This window comes from Pan troglodytes, chromosome 7, assembly GCF_028858775.2.
Source record: "Pan troglodytes isolate AG18354 chromosome 7, NHGRI_mPanTro3-v2.0_pri, whole genome shotgun sequence".
In the NCBI taxonomy this organism is placed as follows: Eukaryota; Metazoa; Chordata; class Mammalia; order Primates; family Hominidae; genus Pan; species Pan troglodytes.
This window is the reverse complement of record NC_072405.2, coordinates 123,184,326-123,209,291: the sequence shown is the minus strand read 5'-3', so window position 1 is coordinate 123,209,291 and position 24,966 is coordinate 123,184,326. Positions and strand designations below refer to the sequence as shown.

Here is a 24,966-nt window from a genome sequence, read left to right as displayed (position 1 = left end):
TAGCCTGAAAAGAAAGTGCTTGATTACCTGTTCCAGAAAACAGAGTTCAGTGAAACTCAATTATAGAGCGTAAATAGGAGAAAATAATAGAATGAAGTAGAGGAAATAAGGAGAAACCAAATATTTGCATCAGAGAAAGTAAGCAGGCAGCCATTCAGCCTAATATGGACTGAAGATATGTTTTGTTTTAAATACATTGTTTTTTTTAATGGAGACAACATTTAAAACTCAGAATATTATACACACACACACACACACACACACACACACACATATTTCTGTATTCTCTTATTATATTTGGCAACTTAAACCTACACACTTTTAGGGTAACATCTGCTCAGAACCAGTTAACAACTTGTCTTTCTAGGCTGGGCAGGATCTCCCTGGCTCACCATGTGTACCCATAGGCTACTTTACTCATTTAGCTCACCTGCCTATGATGGGAAGTTGTAAAGATTTGTAAGTGACCTGATCCAATTTATATATTCAGTAGATCATGCTTTCTATTTTAGCTCAGTGATTGAAGAAAACTTAAATTTTAGTTAGGTTTCTTCAGTAGTCTGAGTGAAAGACAGTGGAGATTTGGACTATGGTGTTGGCAGGGAACGAGACAGATTCAGGATATCTTTTGAAGATAAAAGCTTTAATATCCCATGAAAATTTGATGTGGAGAGTAAGAAAAAGGAAATAATTAAGGATGAGGCTCAATTTTCAAGGCTTGAACAACATGAGGATGGAGTGAATTATAATGTTTAATAAAGTGTGAACATCCAGAGATTTCTGGAGAATAATTGAGAGTTCAGTTTTGAAGTTGTACATTTTAGAAGATTTAGAGATTTCTAGGCAGATATGTTAAGTGATTAGTTGAACATAATTGAAATTCAGAGATATCAGGGAACCATAGGCATATATACATATTATAAAAATGTTAAACATCATTTTCTTTAAAAAATTATGTGTAGATAACATCATTTAAAATAAGTAGAAAGACAAGAGAACTTGTGATGTCGTCTCAAATATCTATTTGACGAACTGATAGAATACAAGGAGCTGCCAAATCCTGCTCATGAGAGACCAGAGGACTATGACAATACCTAAAAGGGTAACTGAAGCAAAAGAAGTCCTTTAAAGGGCAAGCAGGGACTGTTAAAAAATTGAGCATGGAGGACAGAAGACTGTGTTTTGAATTTGACAACATGAAGATTGTTGACAAGAGTGATTTCAGTGGAATGACAGAGGTTGAAAACCAACTTAAATATGCTGAAGAGTGAATAAAGACAGTTCAGATAGTTTACAGCTTGGTGACTTCAAGTTACATAAACTAGGGAAATAATGAGGCATTTATGCAGTCATTAGGAAATCAAGAGAGAGTTTCTTTTTAGAGATTCAAGAGACCAAAGCATGTTTATTGGTTGATACAAATAATTCTATAGAGAGAAATCTGTTGGTGGCATTGGAAAGAGAGGGTAGAGGTAAAGAAACATAATTTTGTAGGAGAAAATAAATGGGATCCCAAGGACAGGTAGTGGGGAATTATTTTCAATCTAATAGAAAGGAAGACAGAGAAGTGGAGAAGAGATGCTGCTAGGCCTACATATTTTGTGATTGGAAGGTGAGAAAGCTCATGTTTAATACTTTTACGTTAGTAACGCCGCATCTAGGAAGGCCATCAAATGAAAATGTGTGTATAAGGAGATAAGGATGGATGGGAGAGAAAGTTTAAGACTGAGAGAAAAATGAAAAATGGTTTTTTACCAAGAGTGGGAGAGCAAGCTTGATGTAGAAATGTTGCCTTGCTAAGTAAATTTGAGTGCCCTTTTGAGATTGATGATAATGAATCTGCTTGGTTTTATAATTTCTACCTAGCATTACTGAGCTTCCTAGGTACAAACATAAAAAGGATTGTGCAAAAGTATGATAAACTCAGTGCATTTGGGAACTTGCTAGTAATTCTTTCAGGCATACAGATTAGAAACATGGATTGGGAGCAAAGAAATCTTCAAGTAGAGATATAAATTGGGGGACTTTTAAAAGGAGAGTGGATCAGTTTCAGGTCGAGGTCAGTTTCAGAAGCAGAAGTTGAAGTATCTGTAGACTCATCTGTTTCAAAGGGGGAAAAAGAACTTTGTATGTATTTCAAAAATGTAATACAAAAATTATTCTCATATAAGACATGGAAATCACCCAGAAGAATAAAAAATGGAAAAGTTGTAAAGGAATAAAAATCACAGACAAAAGATAAATCAAATTGTTATGAAGTAATGTACTTTTAGTCAGGACTTAAATTAACAGTTATATCTTTTCTTGGGCCCTTTTTATCTCAAAGGAACATTAGATTGTGATTACTCAGTGAATTACTGCCTCCAACTATGAAAGTCACACTGGTTTTTGGATAGAATTACCAGTCTCTGCCCCTGAAAATTCAAAAGAACTCATGGCATGTTCTCCTGGTGCCCCATCCAAGTGAAAGTTCAGTTATTTCATAAAACACCAAAAGTATAATCGATAAAAAAATTGATATCATACTTCATTAAAATTAAAACATCTGCTCTATAAAAAGCACTGTGAAGACAAATAAAGAACATTCCACAGATTGGAAAAAAATATTTGCAAATTACATATCTAATAAAAATACATTCTGTATATTAAATATGGAAAAATTGCTTAAAATTTAGCAATAAGAAAACAACTCAATTACACAATAGGCAAAACATCAAAACAGAATTGTCACCAAAGAAGATATATGAGACAGCAAATAGACATACAAACAAAGCTCATTATCATATGTAATTAGGGAACTTCAAATCAATATAACTAACAGATACGATAACATAGCTATTAAAATAGCTAAAGTCTAAAGCTCTGACAACACAAAATGCTGCTGAGAAAGTAAAACAACAGGAATGCTCATGTACTGCTGGTGGGAATGCAAAATAATAAAGCCACTTTGGAAGACATTCTGACAGTTTTTTAATTTAATTTATTATTTTTAAACTTTTAGTTTCAGGGCTATACATACAGGTTGTTACATAGGTAAATTGTATGTCACAGGGATTTAAAAGGTGTACAGATTATTTTTTGTCACCCAGGTAATATGCATAATGCCCAATAAGTAGTTTTCTGATCCTCACCCTCCTCTCACCCCCCAACCTCAAGTAGGCCCCAGTGATTCTTTTTCCCTTCTTTGTGTCCATGTGTACTCAATGTTTAGTTCTTACTTGTAAGTGAGAACACTTGGTATTTGGTTTTCTATTCCTGTGTTAGTTTGCTTAGGACCATTGCCTCCAGCTTCATACATATTGCTGCAAAGGACATGAACTCATTTTTTATGGCTGCATAGTGTTTCGCAGTATATATGTACCTTATTTTCTTTATCCAGTCTATCACTAATGATCATTTTGGTTGATTCCATGTCTTTGCTATTGTGAGCAGTTCTGCAGTGAACATACCTGTGCATGTGCCTTTATGGTAGAACAATTTATTTTCCTTTGGGTATATACGCAATAATGGTATTACTGGGTTGAATGGTAGTTCTAAGTTCTTTGAGAAATTGCAAAACTGCTTTTCACAGTGGCTGAACTAATTTACACTCATGCCAGCCGTTGACAGTTTTGTTTTTTTTTTTTAAACTAAACATGGGTTTACCAACAATTACGCTCCTAGGTAAAATTTCAACTATAAGACATTCTGGAAAAGACAAAACTACAGAGACAGTAAAAAAAAACACTGGTTGTCAGGAGTTCAGGGGGGATGAAGTGAGGGATGAAGAGAGGGTGCACAGGGGACATATAAGGGCAGTGAATCTATTCTGTCTGATACTGTAATAGTGAATAATGACACTATGTGTTTGTCAAAACCCATAGAACACAAAGAGTGAACCCTAATGTAATCTATGAACTTTAATTAATAAAATATTTTAATGTTGATTCATTCATTGCAAAAAAATTTACCATGCTAATAAAAAATATTAATAATGGGAGAAACTGTATTATGTTGGGGAGAGAGGAGTAGTGTTTAGGAACCCTTTGTACTCTCTGTGATTATTTTATAAACCTGAAAATTCTCTAGAAAATAAATTCTATTAAAATTAAAAATAAAGACATACACGTGATTTCATATTATATTTGAACTAAGTGATATATGTCCACATATACACGTTATTTTAATGATAATATGTTACTAAAATCTTTCTCTAGCATGTTTGTTACAACCTCAGATATTTACTGTTTCATGATCTTCCTAACATTGCAGTAATCTCTTTGAATGAAAACTTTAGGGATAAAAGAGATATTTCAATTATGAAGAGATGTAGAAGAGATAAGAATAGTTCTCTCATCTGCATTTCCATGGATATTATCTTAGTTAATCGTTTATTTACACATTTTTAGAAAATTGTGATGTCAGTTTTACAAGCTGCCGATTTTTCTCCTTCTCGTCCACAGTTTCCATCCATAACATCTACAATAATGTGTTTTTCCAACTTCAACACCAGCAGAGCTTTCCTGTCGCCTACTTATACAAAAAGTACTCAGTGTTGGCATTCAAAATGCTTCAAAATATTCCCAATCTTCCATTCATATTTTGTGTGGTAACAAATTGTCCCACATAGTTGGCTTCAAATGTATCTGATTTTCTGTGACTGCTTAGTTCTGTTGTTTCTTCCTCCTAGAATGTTATATTTAGCATTTTTGCCTGTGTTATCTTACATATTCTTCAAGTGCTCACTCAAAATCCTCTTTTATAAAGCTTTTCTTACTTTTCCAATCAGTTACTATCTGGTTCTTAACTTCTTAGCTCATGTTTTCCTTCATTATAGTACCCAATTTTTTTTTCTTGTCTCTTAGAAACTTTTCTAAGTGTAAGATCCTTGTAATCAGATATGAATATTCATGTTTCTGTATGTGTGACAAAGAGAGCTCAATAAATGTAATTAATTGAATTGATTAAAACAGCAAAACTGCAGTTTAGCATTTTCCATTACTTTTCTAATCACATGACTGTAGCAGGACCTCAAATTCATCATATTAGTAAATGGCTTATAGATACCAGTTGATGAAACAGAAACAGTCTTGTTTGCACGTAATCAATATTTTTATAATCACTGAGGAAATCTATGAGAAAATCCTTGGAGAAGTAAGGTATTTTACTTGTTATATTTTAGTTACCATTTGTGCTCTACTCTCCTAGGTGATACTCCCAGCAGCTGTGTTTTGAAATCTTAAAAGCTTTGTTTCTAATTTGAAATACCTATAGAATATAACAAGTTTTTAAAGGGAGAAATGCTGCCAAAGAGATATAAAGTTGGCAGCATTTTCTATGCTGAAAAATAAATTAAAAATTTAAATGCCCTTAAAATTATAACCAACTTTTTGGGAAAGCTCAGCTTGTGGGATCCTTATATTCATAGACTTTCTTTCTGTGGGAAAGGCCTTAATTGATGCCTTTTCTGACTGAATAGGAAGATATAAAGGAAAAGGAGAATTTTGAAGATTTTAAAAGAGATATTGAAATCTCTTATGTCACACTAGATGTGAACATAAATTTGGGCTTCTCTTGAGAGCAAATAACAATTTGGACTCCAAATTTTGGATTTGTATCTGGATTATTAAAATGCTGGTATATCTCAGCAGTGAAACAGCGGGGAACATGCTACTCATTTGGTACTATTAAAACACTACTGTATAATGTATATTCAGGAAAAGTTTATTATCATAATGTAAATCAACCATACTTTTGAATATAAAGTCATTTTCACTCATTCTTCTTACATGAACTTTCTAAATATGCTAGTATATTAGTTATAAATCTTATTTTGGTAATTACAAAGAGACCATTAGTATATAGAAGCTTCCAAAGGTGTTCTGTCTCTCCCCACTTCACAAGTGAACTTTCCTAAAGAATGGCCTACATCTGTGGCAGTTCTTTCCTTACCATACTGCTATAAGTATTTGTAATTATTATAAGCTCTCTTGAATGTAATGGCTGAGAAATAGCTTGGTTTCCTTGAGTGTAGCCATTGACTACCCATTTTTCACTCTTTTATTGAATCTACTTTACCTTCTCACTTCCTAAAAATACAAATTTTTCACAGTTACACTTCAAAACTCACTTTTTCTTCAAGAATCTGATCTCCTTTCAAGGGTTTGTAATCATGACTTTCCATGTTTCCCTCAGGTCTTTATCATTTTTATTCTTCTGAGAGTTGAATATTTATTTTCAACTTTTTATAACAATTGAATTAGTATTTTTTACAAAACAAGTATGTCATTGCATCTGTAAAAGCATGGGATTTGGAATCAGATGAACTTAATTTTAAGTTCTATTGCTCTTTTTACTTGACTTGGGGAAGTTATTTATTCTACACAAAGTTGTCTTTCCTTTTAAATAAAAATGGAAAGGGTGGCACCAAACTGAAATGCCACAGTGAAGGACTAGATTATCTCAGATTCATGAACTTGCCTAGTGAAGTACCCAGAACAAAGAGGGGCTAATAAATGCTAGGTTACCTGTCTTTGCCTTCTCTTTGCTATTTTCCTGTCGTTTTCCCAATGAATGAAGATTTAAAAGTCTTCATTGTTTTCCAACATCCATTCCAACACTGATGCCACTTCTATCTCATTCATTAGTAATCTTCAGTTCCCTCTCTCTTACTTTACTCACTTAAAACTTCCCAACTGCACAAAAGCAATTATCTTCTGTTTATTCTGTTACAAGAAGTATTACACTTGGCTTTCAGGAAAGGATTCCTCACTTTTAAATATTGCAATAATACTCCTTGATCAAAAACTTGTTTTTTCCCATACCTATTGAATTAAGAGGTGATATAATATCAGTTATCATGTACATACATATATCATATTTTAACTCAAAAGCACTTTCACACCATTATTTTTTAAATGTATTAACACACTGTAGGTTTCAATATTTCTATTTTACTAATGAGTAAACTCACATACCAGAAGTTCCTATACTTAGCAGTAATAAAGACAGGTCTTGTACCCAGGGAGTATGGCTTGCAATTTGATCCTTTTTCCCCTTTGCTTATATATTTGCATTCTAGCATTTAAATTCTTCCTCAATGTAGTGGAAACCTAACTTTCTGGCATTATCTTTCCACTTCTGTCATATTTCATTACAGAATGCCACACTTGCCTCTTACCGAAAAATGTTTCACTTCAGTCATGTGGTGTGTATTTTAAAAAATCAATGTAAAAGTAAAAACTACCATTTCCTCTAACTTACTAGTTGCTTAATACAAATTGTCCTTCCAAATGCCTCCACCCTTAATCATCTGTGTAATATTGCACATGCTACTCTTGCTTCCTAAAATAAGATTCTGCCAATCTTTACCTATAAGAAACCTATCCTTCAAATGAATTTCCTTCATCTGCCTTGGTTTCTTATAACTTTTATCAATGCTCTCTTGGCTCTGTTAAAGTCAAAATAAAAATGTAGAGACAAATCTCTAAATGCAACATTTTATTTGAGAAGAAAGAATCACAATTTGAGGTATACAGTCAGACCAGGTGGTCTTTGGTATGTTGGAAGAATAAAGAGAAAGTTGCAGGTTTCATTAAAGGAGAAATGTTACATATTGTTCTTTGAGAAAGTTCATGGGCATTAATAAAGTTCTGGGGAGCTGGCAAGCTCCCATTGGTGAGTGATGGTGGTTGGCAAAATTCGTCCTTATGTTGCAGCAACTTATTTCAGCACTTATAGATAAAACTGGTCTCAGATTACAACAGGCAGTTCCAGCAGCCTGACTTGCAGAGAATTACATTTCTAGAGCAATGTTATATATTCTGAGTGCTTTTCCCCCCTGGCTTCTCGACTGTTTTAGTTGGGTATGGCAAGAATGAACCAATTCATACGATCAACTTTCACAACTCATTTGACTTGAATAAAATTTACTTGTGTGCTTCTTTTATCTTTCTGCTCAGTATTTATTCTATTTTTGAATGCTGATGCTATCTTTTTTTAATCATCAATCTCCAAAAAATGTTTAGATGCTTAACAATCACTTGCTGCATTGAATTTGAGTAAACTTGCACTGTCATCTTTTTCTTGTGTTATACAGACAATACAGAAACAGTAACAGTAAGATAAGTAGTAATTGCATTGGTCTTTGCAATTACTATTTATCCTACTGTTCTCTGTATGAAGAGGTGTTTCTGGCCTCTTTGGGATGGCACCTTAAAAGACATATTACCTGCCGGGGGCAGTAACTCATGCCTGTAATCCTAGTACTGTGGGAGGCTGAGGCTGGCGGATCACCTGAGGTCAGGAGTTCAAGACCAGTCTGGCCAACATGGCGAATCCCTGTCTCTACTAAAAATACAAAAGTTAGCCAGGAGTGGTGGTGGGCACCTGTAATCCCAACCACTTGGGAGGCTGAGGCAGGATAATCGCTTGAGCCCAGGAGGCGGAGGTTGCAGTGAGCCAAGATCGTGCCACTGCACTCCAAATTAGGTGACAGAGAGAGACTCTGTCTCAAAAAAAAAAAAAAAAGACATTATTACCTAAGTCCAAAAACAAAGAGTAATAAAAGCATAACTGTTCTTTTGTTTCTTGTGACTCAAAACTGTCAGTACATTATTACCATATAAAAACTAGCTCTTACAAAAAAATATATATTTCAAGTTGTATAAATATATAGAAGAAAGAGTAGGACTAGATTTTTGAAATCTCCTCCAGCTATGTTATCTAAACTGATAGGACATTTAAAATATATGGCTTATAAAAATACTCAAGTTGGGTAGGCAAACTTAAAAGAAGATAACATGAATAACAAAGCCTAATACCCTGTGCACACCTTATCACATTTTCTACACTCTATAGATTGTCTACTTTACCCTCATGGCCTCCTCATTGCTGGAGGGAGAAAACAAGCTGTAATTGCAATGTTAATGTAAAAAATAATAAAAATAAAAAGTAACAATTGAGTCTACAGGTAATTTAAATTATGGTAATATTTTATTGAAGTAAAGTTTAAATATACATATTTAGAAATATATTGATGTATTTAGGAAATAATTTTGATCAATACAAATATTTATAGATAAGCCAATTATTTCTGGCTGGGTAGTGTGAGTATATTTTGGGAATAATTTTGATGAATTAAAGTATTTCTAGATAAACTGAGTATTTCTGCCTGAGTAGTGTTAGAATATTTTGGGTATACCAAGAGTAATTTCAGTTCTATAAAAGTGAGATCATTGAATACATTTTATGCCACACATTTTTAATTACAAGGGTGTTTTTGAAAAAAAGTTATAGGGAAAAGGAATACTAAGGCTTCCTTCTAGTGTCACGATTAAAGATAAAGAAAACCTATATGCAAATTCAAAAAGTCAAATTAGTCAGACCCTTCCTTGCAAAATTTGAATTATTAGTCTATTTAATATTCTGTAAGTTTCCATAGGAGTGACCTTCAGCTTTATTATATATATGTAAATTTTGCGAAAGAAAATATCCTTATTATGTTGTAAATGCTGTGACTTGGACAAAGTGAAGAAGCAATATGATTTTAATTATTTAATATAATGACATGGATCATAGGTACAGAAGTAAAATGGGAATAAGAGAAGGAAATTAGGGAATGAGACACAAGAAGAAGAGATGTCCAAGTAATGAGAATATTTTGAGGGTAAGCAAGATAGATAAAATAAGACAGAGGCAAGAGACTTGGGGTAGAAGAAAGAAGGGAAATATAAAGTCATTGTTAAACTAAATGTGGAAATAGCAGAAGCGAGGAAGTCTGTGACAACAGACTATATTAGCATTTTTTTCATAAAAGTCTTTGTAGAACTAGTAACTACTCTTAGTTGCACCTCTCCATATTGAATCCATCAAGAAGTTCTACCCATACTTGAGATTTTATTCCAAGGCATATTCTAAAAATATCCAATATTCTCCATTTCAATTAAAACCTTCCTAATGCAAGCCACTATCATCTCTCACTTAGACCATTCAAACATCCTAAACCATCTCTCTTCTACTGCTGTTGTCATCTGTAATACATTCACCACAAAACAGAGCAATATTTTAAAAACTATATCAAATCACGTCACTTTTCTTCTTAAAATTCTTCAATGACTTCCCCCTTGCAGTTAGAATAAATTGATACTTTAAAAAAATCCCCATACAACCTGTTTTTTTTTTCATAATTGAGCTCATTTTGGATCATTCTTCTTATTTCCCACTCTAATCCAGTCATTATGGCATCTTTTCTGTTTTTGAAACATATCTAAATTTAACAAAAAAGGTGAGAGATTTCTACACTGAAAACTATAAAATATTGATGAAAGAAACTAAATAAGTTACAAATAAATAGAAAGATATCCCATGCTCATGAAAAAAGTGTCTATACTAACCATAGCAATCTACAGATTCAGTGCATTCTCAAACAAAATACCAATGACATTCTCTACAGAAATACAAAAATAAAATAAAATAAAAACCTTAAAATTCACATGAAAGCACAATAGATTTCAAATAGCCAAAGCAATTTTTAGCAAAAGAACAAATCTGGAACTATCATAACATCTGACTTCAGAATATACTACAAAACTATAGTATCCAAAACAGCATAGTATTGGCATTAAAACAAGGAGAGACCAATGGAACAGAACAGAGAAGCCAGCAAAAACTCATGCATTTAAAGCCGATTGATTTTCACCAAATGTGCCAAGAACACGCCATAAGAAAAGGACACTTTCTTCAATAAATGGTGTCAGAAAAATTGGATATTCATGTGTGGAAGAATGAAACTAGACCCTTATCTAACATCAAAAATCAACTCAAAATAAATTTAGGTATTTAACGTAAGGCCCAAAGCTATGTAACTACTATAAACAACCTAGAAAATAAGCTTCCTGACATTGGTCTGGGCAATGATTTTTTGATATGACCCCAAAAGCACAGGCAAAAAAACAAAATCAGAAAAAGGGTTACACAAAATAAAAACTTTTGCACAGAAAAGGAAACAATAATGAAGGGACAGCCTACAGAATGGAAGAAAACATTTGCACACTGTACATCTAGATTCACAGAGTGACGTGCAAAGTTTTAGCACGAGAAGTTCCCAAATATTTTTGCATCACAGTGTCCTGAGAGTCTTAGTAATTTTTTTTTTTCCAGGCTCCCAGGCCCAAAGAAATACCTAACACTTCTGTTTAGTAGCTGTGGCTAAGCAACTTATGAATTTATGTTCTAAAAACTTAGCATTGTGCACTGCACAATTTCTCAAACCTTGGACTCAGATTTTATGCTCCACAGCAAAATGGTGTGATATTTGCTTTTCATCAGAGCAGCCACTGAAAATCCAGCATCATCAATGTCATTGAAAGGAATATATTAATAGTTGTATAATATTGAAACTGAATTACTTCAAGCTAGTAGTTTGCACAATTCATGATGTATATCTGTGTTTCCTTCAAAAATTTAAAGTATACTGTAGCAACCTATATGTTCTATTCAGCAACCCAAAAAGCTCAACATACTTTGGGAACTGTAATTTTAGCCAGTAAGGAATAGAGGGCAAAATATGCCATAAAAAAATAGATGCTGGTACTGTTATTTTGAATTTTATTAAGACTTGTTGCAGGAACCAGCTACTTCTCCATCCACTGTCAGAGTCCAGGGAAACAACATGATATTTGTAATTACAATGTGTAACATCCACAAAGCTTTCCAGGCTCTGCATCATGACTGCATTTAAACTAGTATGCCTTATCCTAGTGTGTTCTTCCTTCCACTCATGTACTCAGCCAATACCCACTGTGTACCCACTGCAGACATTGGGCTAAACCCTAGATAAAAGGACGAATATGATGTAATTTTTCCCTTCAAGAGTTTACAGTCTTAGCTCGTATCCCAGTGACTCATAAAAGGTTGTTGCTGATCTTCCCAGACCTTTAGTGTACTTCTGTATGCCTGTCTGCAACCTGTGGGGCCTGCTCTCCTCAACTAGATGCTAGTGGTATTTTTTAGATTCCCCTTAGAAATAGAAAGTTTATAAACTTTCTATTCCCACGGCAAAACTGTCTTTACCCCCTCACTAGCTCAGGCTTTTGGAACTTGCTAAGTCTGACATACTGGGTTCTAATTTGACCATAAAAAAAAGTCGAATTATTTTTAATGTAAAATAATGAGATTTCTTGTCATTCTAATTTTAATTCCTCAAATATAAATAGTAACTTTAAGGTAGCAGTTTACACATTCACTGTGACTTATTCAGAAATCGTTATATAGAACCCTTCTCTGATCTGTGATTCAGAGTATCAGAGTGTGATGCACTCCATTGCTATTTCCACTGTTTAATGCATTATGGGCTCCAGCTGGCCTAGGACTTGGTGGAGAGATGGTGAAGAGATGGTGGAAAGACAGCAAATATAAGACCATGTCTTTTCTAACAATCATGGTAAGGTATGTTGTAATACTTCACAGAACTGATATTACAATTTGGTGTAAAATTTGTAACATTTTAAACCAGCTCATATTACAAACTGGTAAAAAATTTGAACTATTCTATTTCATACCATCATAGAATGCTTGGGGCTTAATTTTCTTTTAGAGTTAAGAGAATCTATAGCCCAATTCTGAATAATAGAGATATTTTTATCATTATACACCACTTGATAACATCTTATACAGCTATCTATTTGTATTTTAGCACCATATCTATTCTTAGAGACTTCTTGAATTTTATAGCTGGAAAAAAAAATCTCAGAGGTCATCTTGCAGTTACTCCCAACTCCCCAATCCACAATTTGATTTTATAAAACTGATACTAAATTTGCCTAACATTTAGTAGAGCACTATTTCTTATTTTTATTTTTGTTTTTACCAGAAATACTTTTTATATATTTTATTGATGTGTAATATTTGTACATGTTTATGGGGAACATATGATATTTTGATACATGCATAGAATGTGTAATGATCAAATCAGGGTATTTTGGATAGCCATCACCTTGAACATTTACCATTTCTTTCTCTTAGAAACAGTTTAAATCTTCTTTTATAGCTATTTTGAAATGCAAATATACAATATCTTGTTAACTATAGTCACCCTACTGTGCTATCAAATACTGAAATTATTCCTTCTATCTAACTGTAGGTATCCATTAACCAACCTCTCTTTGTACCCCCTCCCATGCACACACACACTGCACACCCTTCCCAGCCTCTGGTAACTATTTTTCTTTTTTCTTTTTTTTTTTCTCGCTCTGTCTCCCAGGCTGGAGTGCAGTGGCACAATCTCGGCTCACTGCGAGCTCCGCCTTCTGGGTTCATGCCATTCTCCTGCCTCAGCCTCCCAAGTAGCCTGCAATCCCAGCACTTTGGGAGGCCAAGGCAGGCGGATCATGAGGTCAGGAGATTGAGACCACCCTGGCTAACATGGTGAAACCCCATCTCTACTAAAAATACTATCTTTCTATTTTCTATGTCTATGAGATGAACATTTTTAGCTTGCACATATGCATAAAAATTTGTGATATTTTATCTTTCTGCGCCTGGCTTATTTTACTTAATAATGTGATCTGAAGTTCTGTCCATGTTGCTGCATATGATAGGATTTCATTCATTTTGTGATTGAATAGTATTCCATTGTGTATACACACTACATTTGTCCATTCATCTGCTGATAGACACTTAGATTGATTTCATATCTCAGCTATTGTGAATAGTGTTGCAATAAACATGGGAATGCAGATATCCCAAAGGACTGATTTCCTTTCCTTTGGATGAATACCCAGTGGTGGGATTGCTGGTTCTTATGGTAGTTCTACTTTTAGTTTTTTGAGAACTCTTCATACTGCCCCCCATAATGACTGTACTAATTTACATCTCCACCAACAGTGTGTAAGAGTTACCTTTCCTCTGCATCCTCACCAGCATTTGTTACTTTAGGTCTTTATGGTAATAGCCCTTCTAACTGTGGTAAGATGATATCTCATTGTGGTTTTGATTTGCATTTCTCTGATGATTAGTGATGTTGAACATTTTTCATATACGTGTTTGCCATTTGTATGTCTTCCTTTAAGAAATGTCAGTTCAGACCCTTTGTCCACTTTTATGGGATTATTTATATTTTTGCTATTGAGTTGTTTGATTTCCTTTTAAATTCAGAATATTACTCCCTTGTCAGAGGAGTAATTTGTAAATATTTTCTTCTATTCAACAGGTTGTCTTTTTACTTTGTTGATTTTTCCTTTGCTGTGTGAAAGCTTTCTGGTTTACTGTAGTCCCATTTGTCTATTTTTCTTTTTGTTTCCTGTGATTTTGAAGTTTTAACCATACAGTCTTTTCCTAGACAAGTTCCCTAGAACATTTTCCCTAAGGTTTTTTTTTTTTTTTTAGTAGTTTTATAGTTTCGGATTTTACATTTAAGTCTTTAATCCATTTTGAGTTGATTTTTTGTATGGTGAGAAATAAAGGTCTAGTTTCATTCCTCTGTAATGGATATCCAGTTTTCCCAGCACCATTTATTGAAGAGAGTGTTGGAAAAGCATTTCTAATGCAAGAAGAGACATTAATTCCAAAGTTGTTTAAATCAGGATAGTTTAATCGTTATGATTAGAGGAAGTGCTTTATAGCATAGTCATTATGTTAAATGAAAATGATTTAAAAACAAAATACCCCTACCTTCTAAGTTCACATTTTATTCATGAAAGAGGCACAGCAACATAAAAAAACATGATGAAGTATTTAAGGTATGTTTGCTTTGGCAGATTTATTTTAATGAAAAGCTAATTGATTCATGGAATATGACAGCTGTAACTCATCTAAAGGTAACCTAATTTATTCTACTCAAAATTTTTCTCAGTGGACTATAATACTGATAAATTGAATGTGGAAAAGTTGATTTTATATTATAGGCTTAATATGGCAATAGCAACTTAATATTCTAAATTTACATTACTGACATATGCAATAATTTATTATTCCTTGTCAGCACCTCCATATAGGATTCAAGGGGTAAATATTAAACATAGGGAGTCAGTGTTTAATCTAACTGGTCCTTCCAATGTATAAAAGATTGAACAGTTCACAGACAATGAGGTAGTTGCTATGCACATCGGTCTTTGCACTTTAAATATCATTCACAAAGTGCCTTGTGGGTTACTCTTGCAAATTTCTATGACATTAACTGGTTAAAAACGTCAAGAGTAGATCAAATGGGATTTTATAGAGGAAAGTACTTTGTAAACTAGAATGCTCTATTCAAATATAAATTTTTAATATTCTTTTAATAATTTATATTAGGATTAAAAATAAACTTGATCATTTTGGATAATTTATAACATTGTGCATCACAAAGCTCAGTTCATCTATGCCTCTGTAATGTTTCCCTACTCTGAGGTGGATTTGACTTTAACTATTTAAACCTCTACTTCAACTGGTTTATTTCTCTCTGACAGCTGTTCTTAAATATAGGTCCACAGTCTTCTGGGGCTTTTTAAAATTAATGTGTTGCCACTATTAAGAGATCAAAGTTTAATATAATATAAGCCTGGAAAAATTAGATACAAATAGGTTTATCCTCATTACATTATTTAGTTTACTGCTGTCTAATAGTAGTATAGGGATGAGAACACAGGGAGTGATATAGCAATGGGAACAGTTAAAGTTAATGTCACAAGAATGAGATGTTAACCTTGCCTTATGGCTTAAAGAGGCGTATTGTATGAATATGCCTACATGTGAACTTCAAAATAGCATGTTGTGGAAATCACATGTTTAGGTTGTGGAAACCTAAACAATATAGGATTAAATTATTTCATTTATTAGCTCTCACACTAATTTTATTTTACTTTTTTATTTGAAGGAATTTTATAACCAAGTTCTACTTTATAATCTTAACCGCTTTCTTTCCTATGATCATACCAACAAAAATGATCCCAAACATAGATCTTCATTTAATACTATTTGAAAGCTTTATTATATTCAAATGATTTTAACTCATGTCTTAAAGACATTTCTGTCACAGAAAAAAAATTATTTAAGCTCTTAATTAGATTATATTTTGCCACTTAAGTGTATGTATATTGTAATTTTTCTGAACATTTTCATGTTACTTTCTAACGCATTCTACTAGTAACCTTCAAAAGCACTTTATTTTATTGCCTTTTATCTATCAAAGTATATCATTATCCTACTATGTGCCTTTTCTTACTTTATAACACAGTTATGGATCTGTACCATACTTGACTTGTTATATAAAAATATTGTGCTTATGTAGAATTGAAGATCTATTGAAAATTGTTTAATTAAGACACCAAATCTGACCTAGTGAGTGTTATATATAAGAGATAAAGCAAAGCAGAATAAAAACATCATATAGTGACAAGTATTTATCTCTTAGTCTCCATAAAAAGAATTATCAAAATAAAAATAAAATCTTCAGCTCTCACATTTTTAATAGTTGTACTAAATTTAAAATCTTGAAATCTTTTTTTTTTAATTTATTTTTTTTTTATTATGCTTTAAGTTTTAGGGTATATGTGCACATTGTGCAGGTTAGTTACATACGCATACATGAGCCATGCTGGTGTGCTGCACCCACTAACTCGTCATTTAGCATTAGGTATATCTCCCAATGCTATCCCTCCCCCCTCCCCCCACCCCATGGGAGAAAATTTTCGCAACCTACTCATCTGACAAAGGGCTAATATCCAGAATCTACAATGAACTCAAACAAATTTACAAGAAAAAACAAACAACCCCATCAAAAAGTGGGCAAAGGACATGAACAGACACTTCTCAAAAGAAGACATTTATGCAGCCAAAAAACACATGAAAAAATGCTCACCACCACTGGCCATCAGAGAAATGCAAATCAAAACCACAATGAGATACCATCTCACACCAGTTAGAATGGCAATCATTAAAAAGTCAGGAAACAACAGGTGCTGGAGAGGATGTGGAGAAATAGGAACACTTTTACACTGTTGGTGGGACTTTAAACTAGTTCAACCATTGTGGACGTCAGTGTGGCGATTCCTCAGGGATCTAGAACTAGAAATACCATTTGACCCAGCCATCCCATTACTGGGTATATACCCAAAGGACTATAAATCATGCTGCTATAAAGACACACGCACACGTATGTTTATTGAGGCATTATTCACAATAGCAAAGACTTGGAACCAACCCAAATGTCCAACAATGATAGACTGGATTAAGAAAATGTGGCACATATACACCATGGAATACTATGCAGCCATAAAAAAGGATGAGTTCATGTCCTTTGTAGGGACATGGATGAAATTGGAAATCATCATTCTCAGTAAACTATCGCAAGAACAAAAAACCAAGCACCACATATTCTCACTCATAGGTGGGAATTGAACAATGAGATCACATGGACACAGGAAGGGGAACATCACAATCTTGAAATCTTATTGGGTATTATAGCAAGGATTTTTGAGGATTCTGAGGAGTTCACCACAGTTAATTTTGGAGGTTAACGAAAAGGACTCTATGATAATAATCAGTATGCTTTCTCTTGAAGGTTTGAAATTATAACTTTTTCTGTGACATTTGCTTTTAGCTTCGTTAGCTATTTAACTAGCTGTTGTCATATGAAAATCTATATTAACTAATGCACTTGCCTAGGGCTTTTGCGTTTCTCTCTGAACAATGTATTTCTTTTGGGATTTTTCCTTTTTCCAGAATATTGCTTCTTTTGGAATTACACTATTTTTGAGTATACTGTGTTATGTTTCATAGAAGTATATAAGTAGAGGAAGTAAATCTACAAGAAGAAGGATGTACTCCTAGTGATAGAATTTATCTGAGGCTGAGTATTGGAGGGGCAAAGACAGGTAGCATTATTATCTTTCTAGTATACTTGAAATTGTACACAAATGACCAAGCTTGAGGTTATTAAATAGGGCAGTAGTTGGCATAAATATTGAATGAGGTAGTGAGTGACCTTAAGCATTCCACAAAGCAAGATACCCAGTAACAATATCCAGACTGATTATAACCAACAGTGTAAAGAAATACGAAAGTGTGTGAATGCTGAATTGAATTCTCTTTGTTTCGGACATAGTCTTGGTTTGGATGACATTATTTCTGCAAAAGAATGACATCAATTTTATAAGGTCAAGGAAATAGGCAATAGGTATAAAAAATGGTATTCATTATATTTTGAAGAAAAGTTTTGGTATGAGATGAAATACTTTGTAATATCTAACAAAGCTTATCAATGTAACTTAGAGTCAGAAACAAAATATTTTGAAAGTAAAGTAATTTATCATCCCTTTGGATAGAGTTTATTAACATTTAATTTTTATGACTTACAAATAAACAGATTAATACCATCACTTTTACTACCAGCTTAAAATGAGAGTTGAATATTCAAGAGAAAGAAGGAATAATTAATAGTACAAGTAATGACAAGGCGGGGTGGATTGAATCCCAAACTAGTTGGAGGAATGACCCCTCTATAAGGAGCTTCACTTGCTCCAATTTTACAAGAAGGAAAGAAGAAAGAAATAATTTGAATTTGAGAAGAACTAGAATTTTGGAATTAGACTCAAAAGTACCTTTAACAGTGTAGAGCTTAAGTGGTTTTCACTTTTATTTTGCTAATCTTAATTTTCAAAATTTTTGCAATACGTACTTGTACAATTTTAAAACAGAAAATCTCATATTGTAAAATAATCTTAGATATTCTAATGTGCAATTACTCATTTTTGAAATTGCTAGTTTAAAGACATTTAGAGAATAATTAGACTTTTAAAGATATTAAATCAGCATTATTGTGGTCATTTTGGTAATAGTTATTTTCTTCACTTTTAATGTTTTGATGTTTTTGCTACAGAAATGGTTTGCAGATACTTTAATTTTTAGATCATCTGTCATGCCTGGATAATTTCTATTTGTACAGTGATAATTTTGAAAAATATGCATCTGCTACTTAGGGTTAAATTTCTGCATCTGTCAGGAAATTGTCTAGACCTTTTTAAATAGACCAAAAAATAATAACAACAAAAGTGCAGACAAATTTACTCTTGATGTAATGCTGTCAAGATTCATTCCTCCTTTGCTTTTTTTTTAGATCCTCTTCTATGACCCAAGCACTATTATCTGTCCTTCCATATTTCTGTATTTGTTCATATCCTGTCTATTTGATTGTAAATAAAATTATAGATTCACTATCTTGGGCCAACATAGGTAAAATTTGTGTATTTTGAAAAACCTCATATCTTCTCTGACTGACAGCTTTGATATTATAGGGTGTTTTTGCAAAATAAGTATCATTTTTAAAAAGATGACAGCACTTAAACATTGACCAGCATAATCATGAGAAGGTCAACTCTAGTTTTTCAAACAATATCATTATATATCATTTGCCTTATGACTTGGTACTTTCAAATTAAAAATGTGCTCAGCCATTTGTTTTGAAATGTTGTATCAGAATGAATAATTTATTAAAGTGGAAAGTTTTATTTGGCTGGGTAGGGCAGACATCTCTTCTGTGGTGACAGATGAATTTCAGTGGATACAGCTTGTCCTCCTTGTCATTTCATGGTAACTGAATACTTTCCTAGGAATGCATACACACACACAAACACACACACGCTCACACACACACACACACATATTTAATGAGAGTGTAAGTTTTTCTTAAGTTTGACTCAAATATTAAAACAGTTAATACAGTGAAAGCACAGTGCATTTGTTTAAGATATCCATTTCCTGATGATTGAGCCTGGATTTTACTGGAAAGGCTGCTTATTTCATTGACTTCTGTCCTCTCTGTGTTGTTTTGCACTTTTATATTTTTGGTCTAGAATATGTTGAAGTGTAGCTGTGATCCTGGATGGAGATGTTTGCAAATGCCCAATATAGATGCTTTTCTTCATTAGTGGGGAAGAAATTAATGGCTTATACAATACAAATGAGTAATTAGAAATATTTGCCATCTTGGCAGTTTGGATTCTAAATCCGCATTTTAAAATATCCCATTCCCTCTCCTCCTGCAGCATAAACAGGAGCAGACCTAGAAAATCTAAATCAGAGGACATCCATGGGCCATGTGGCCAAAATGTCATATATGATGCATTTAGATGGCATCTTATAAGCTAACTTAAGATAAAATAGTAAGGTAGAAAATGGTCCTCTCATCTAGGTGATAAGGCTCCTTTCTTCCTACCTTCTTTATCTTTACACTATTTCTCTCTCTTACTGCTCCATCTTAACTTAAGCCCCTAAATCATTGTAGCAATTGTTCTACTGAGGTATGGGAAAGCAATGCACAAAGAGATGAAAATATTTATTTATTTATTTATTTTTGAGATGGTGTCTCCCTCTGTCTATTGCAGTAGCGCGATCTCAGCTCACTGCAAGCTCCACTTCCCGGGTTCACGCCATTCTCCTGCCTCAGCCTCCCCAGTAGCTGGGACTACAGGTGCCTGCCAACACTCTGGGCTTATTTTTTTATTTTTATTTTTAGTAGAGACGGGGTCTCACCGTGTTAGCCAGGATGGTCTCGATCTCCTGACCTCGTAATCCTCCCTCCTTGGCCTCCCAGAGGAAAATATTTAATTCTTAATGGATAAATTAATAAGAGCTTCATGTGTAACCTAAAATTAAAATCAAATCTTAATAATGATTAAGCTAAATGAGGAAAATGAGAATTCCTGGCAGAGTAGACATTGTAGAAAGACCAAAGGTATGAGAAAAAGTAAATTACAGTTAATGGTATTTGGAACATAAGGTTCATGTTAGGGAGATATGGGATGTGAGAATATAAACTTTATAAATGGACAAAAATAAATTTCCCCCACCAGAACTTAAATATAATTATGACATGAAATTTTAAAGTTGGGACAAATGGAGGAATACAGAGATACTCAAAATGACTTTAAAAGACAAGAACCCCTAGACTATGAGGACTTCATTTTAATCTAACTGAGGGAGATAACTGAGTGCTTGATATGTGATAGACACTGTGTAGTTTATAAATAATATTTCATTACTTTATCACAACAGACGAGAAAGCTGAAGTTTAGGGCAGAGTTAGTATTTGAAAGGAGATACCTGTGATTCTGTAGCTTAAACTGTTCACCCCTACTCTAAACTACTTTTCCCAGTGTATTAAGGGGAGAAGAACACGTTGAGATGGCTAATCTGTAGGGGAAAAATAAGTATAGAAGCTTCAGAGACCATTACTGGTAATCTTTAGTATAGTAGCAAAACAGTTACATTTATTATTTTATAATAATTATAATTATTATTATCAATTTCCTGTCTCCAAGCTAAGTGAATTAGTTTTCTATAATCAAAAGAAACATGCTCAAACTCCTATCACTTGAACAAGATGTCATTTATTACTTTTAGCAAGAAGAGCCTGGTTAGAACTAGAATATCATAATCATCTGTGACAAATATGGTAACCATGATAGATCATTAATTTATTATGTTAGTGAGAAAATAGTAATTAAATGAATCCTATGGGCCAGGCCCTATACTGGGCCTTCTTCCTCCATCCCCTAAAGTTTTTACCGTCATTAGCTTGTAGCTACTACTTTTCTAATACTTGTTGCCATCATAACATCTCCATGAAAACTCGGATTTCCGTGACAGCTTGTTAACTAAACTCTTTGCTTCTATGTTTGGCCGCTTAAATTGTATCCTTCACTCAGAAACCAATGAGTTCATTTTAAAGCATAGTATTCACTTGTCTTAAACCCCTGTAACAACTGCCCAATTCTCTCAGAATGAGGGTCAAAATCCTTATCATAGCCTACAAAGTTGTAACCAATCTAACCACAACCCCAATTGCTTCCTTGACTTAATTTCACATACCCCTCTCTTTATTTTCTGTGCTCCGGTCACATTAGTATTTTTCTTGCTCTTTTTTGAACACAGCAAATGCAGCAGGCAATGGGAAATAGTGGGTGCCATGGATTATAAAAATTTAATTAACCTTGAGAGAGTATCCTGACAAAGAATATTTTTCCAGTTATAGGGATAAGGACATATCTGAGTGCATTAGACAGTCTTATATGTTAGCAACCAATAAATCTGCAAAAGATAGCTTTAATCACTCTTTAAAATCTATACATAAACTTACAATACTTTTGGAAATGTTTGACATGTTGGGAAACAAAATAGATAAGAGACTTGAGGTTTTCTTAGTGGAAGCAGGGAGACAAATAAACAGTGTATTAGATAGTATATAGGAAATAACATGGAAGAAGATAATGGAATAGGCGTAGCTGTTTTACACGTAGCAGTAAGGGAGGGCCTTATGGATAAAATATCATGCGAGGAGAAACCAGAACAATTGAGAATGGGAGATACAGGACTTCTGAAGAAATGGTTTTCCAGATTGATATAACAGCAAGTGTAAAGACCCTGAAGGAGGCACATGCTTAATATCTTCAAGCCAGAGCAAGGAAGTCGATAAATCTAAAGAACAGAGATGGAAGGAGAAAGCATAGGAAATTAATCCTGCAAATTAGCAGAGACCAAATCACATCGGCAATTTTAAGGGCAATCTCTTTAGTATGAGTGAAACAGGTGATCCCTTTATTCTGAGTGAAACAGGGATGGGAAATTTGAAAGTACAAAAGTGATATAATTTGAACTAACCTTTAAAAAGTTTGCTCTGGATACTATTTAAGAACAGATTGCAGGGAGGCAAGAACAGAAAGAGGAAAAACTAACAACATAGCAAGAAGGACTATTGAAATCATATGAATGAGAAATTGTGGCTCAGATTCCTATTAACACTGTAGGGCTGAAAAATGTTAGATTCTGGATTTCTAATGTGTTGCTGACAGGATTTTCCTGATGGAGTGCTTGTGAAATGCAAGACAAAAAGATGAGTTAAGAATAACTGTAAGGTTTTTGGCCTTAGCAACTTGAAGAATGGAGTTTTCATTTATTGAGATGAGAAAGAAGGAAAAGGCAGATAATTGACAGTTATGTAAACTTTTAATGTTGCTCAAGCTCTAAGAGTAGTCTAAATAAAACTTGGATTCACGACCAGGTCTAAGAAGACTGTAAATATAATCTCTCTTTGGTTATACGGATTAACTTCTAGAGATGTTGATCAGGTGTCACAATGAGTGAGAGATGACATGTAGGACTTTTTATGCCATGTTAAGGGACTATTTAGCCATAAAATGTATGGAGCCCTGTCATTTGCAACAACGTGGGTGGAACTGGAGATTGTTAAGCGAATTGAGCCAGGCACAGAAAGACAAACATCACATGTTCTCACTTACCTGAGGGATCTAAAAATCAAAACAATTAAACATGGATATAGAGATTAGAATAATGGTTACCAGAGGCTTGGAAGGTTAGTGGGGGGTGTGGGGGCGGCTAGGAGGGAGAGGGGTATGGTTAATGGGTAAAAAAAGAAATAGAAAGAATGAAAAAGACCTACTATTTGATAGCATAACAAGATAGCTATAGTCAATAATAACTTAATCATATAGTTCAAAATAACCAAAAGAATGTAATGGTATTTTTTGTAACACAAAGGATAAATTCATGAGGGGGATAAATACCTCATTCTCCCTGATTATTTCATATTGCATGACTTCATGAAAACATCTTAGGTACCCCATAAATATATACACCCACTATGTACCCACAAAAATTTAAAATATTTTTAGAAAAAATGCCTTATGAAAATCAATCAGTACAATTTTGCATCTCTAAATACATTAAATGCATGTTTATAGACACAAATGCATGTGTAAATGCATACACATGTAGAGACACATCTACAAACATACACATGTAAATACATGCCAGAAAAACACCATAATATGGTATGAACACAAGCACTGTACTGGAATTCAAGTCAGAATAGCCACATTTTGATTCACATTTACCATCTACTTAGCATGGTAAACTTAGTGAATTATTTGACCTTCGTTCTACATCTATTAACAAGATGATTAAATTTGATGATAGCTTTACATTTCTACAAGTCATACTTTCACATTTTGTTTTCCAAAATACTTTTTGTCACTATAGTACATATTTGACCTATTGGATATTGCCAGCAGAAGTGAAGCCTAGTTATTATGTTGCATCTTTCTTATCATATTTTTTGTCTTTTATTTAACTTTAGCCTTGGATCAACTGTGCAGTTCTCTTGTGATGAAGATTATGTCCTACAGGGCGCAAAGAGCATCACCTGTCAACGGATAGCTGAAGTTTTTGCTGCTTGGAGTGATCACAGGCCTGTGTGTAAAGGTAATGTTTTATAATAATGCGCTCTGAACACATTTTAATAGTTTAACCTTTATTTCATTGTAATTAAGTTGCAATTAAGTCTTTGAATTGTAATATAATCTTTAAGGAAAGATTGTGCTCATATATTTATTGATATTTATAGAAAATCTGTAAAATGTGAATCAATCTATTAGGTTCCCAAGGAATTTCCAATTAATAATCATACAACATAGACTGAAGAATAAAGTATGTAATACAAGACTCTGGAAACATTGTCGGCATTTTTTGAAAATCACAATTACCCTGTCTGTATAGGCAATGATACAGATATTTTAAAGCCGTAATTTCTTCTCCACTTGCATAGTTTGCCATTTGAATTGCTTATGTGTCCGTGTCTACAATACTTGGTAGCAGTCAAGGTAGAGCACAGGTTCTACAGTTAGTTAATTTAATCTAGAACAAACCAGTTAGTTCTCTGGCTTTATATGTCACATTATCAATAATTCCAAATAAGATATAAATATATATCTTATATTATCTGCATGTGTGTATATATATGTAAGATATACATATATATATGTATATCTTATCTGGAATTACTGGAGGTATATATATGTATGTGTGTGTGTGTGTGCGCGCGCGTACGTGTGTACATATATATATAAATACCAGTATGTGTATATGTGCGTGTGTGTGTGTATATATATATATATATATACATATATATATACATATATATATACATATATATAT

General features: G+C 33.5%; 1 protein-coding gene across 8 annotated transcripts in view; it reads left to right on the top strand.

Moving 5' to 3' along the window:
* Positions 1-24,966, top strand: part of CSMD3 (CUB and Sushi multiple domains 3) — a 1,209,558-nt gene that overhangs the window by 487,136 nt on the left and 697,456 nt on the right. For all 8 annotated transcript variants that reach the window (XM_054656949.2, XM_016959787.4, XM_016959790.4 and 5 more), the window contains one exon: positions 24,110-24,234. In XM_054656949.2, the coding sequence (XP_054512924.1) occupies positions 24,110-24,234 (125 nt within the window). The remainder of the gene's footprint in view (positions 1-24,109; positions 24,235-24,966) is intronic.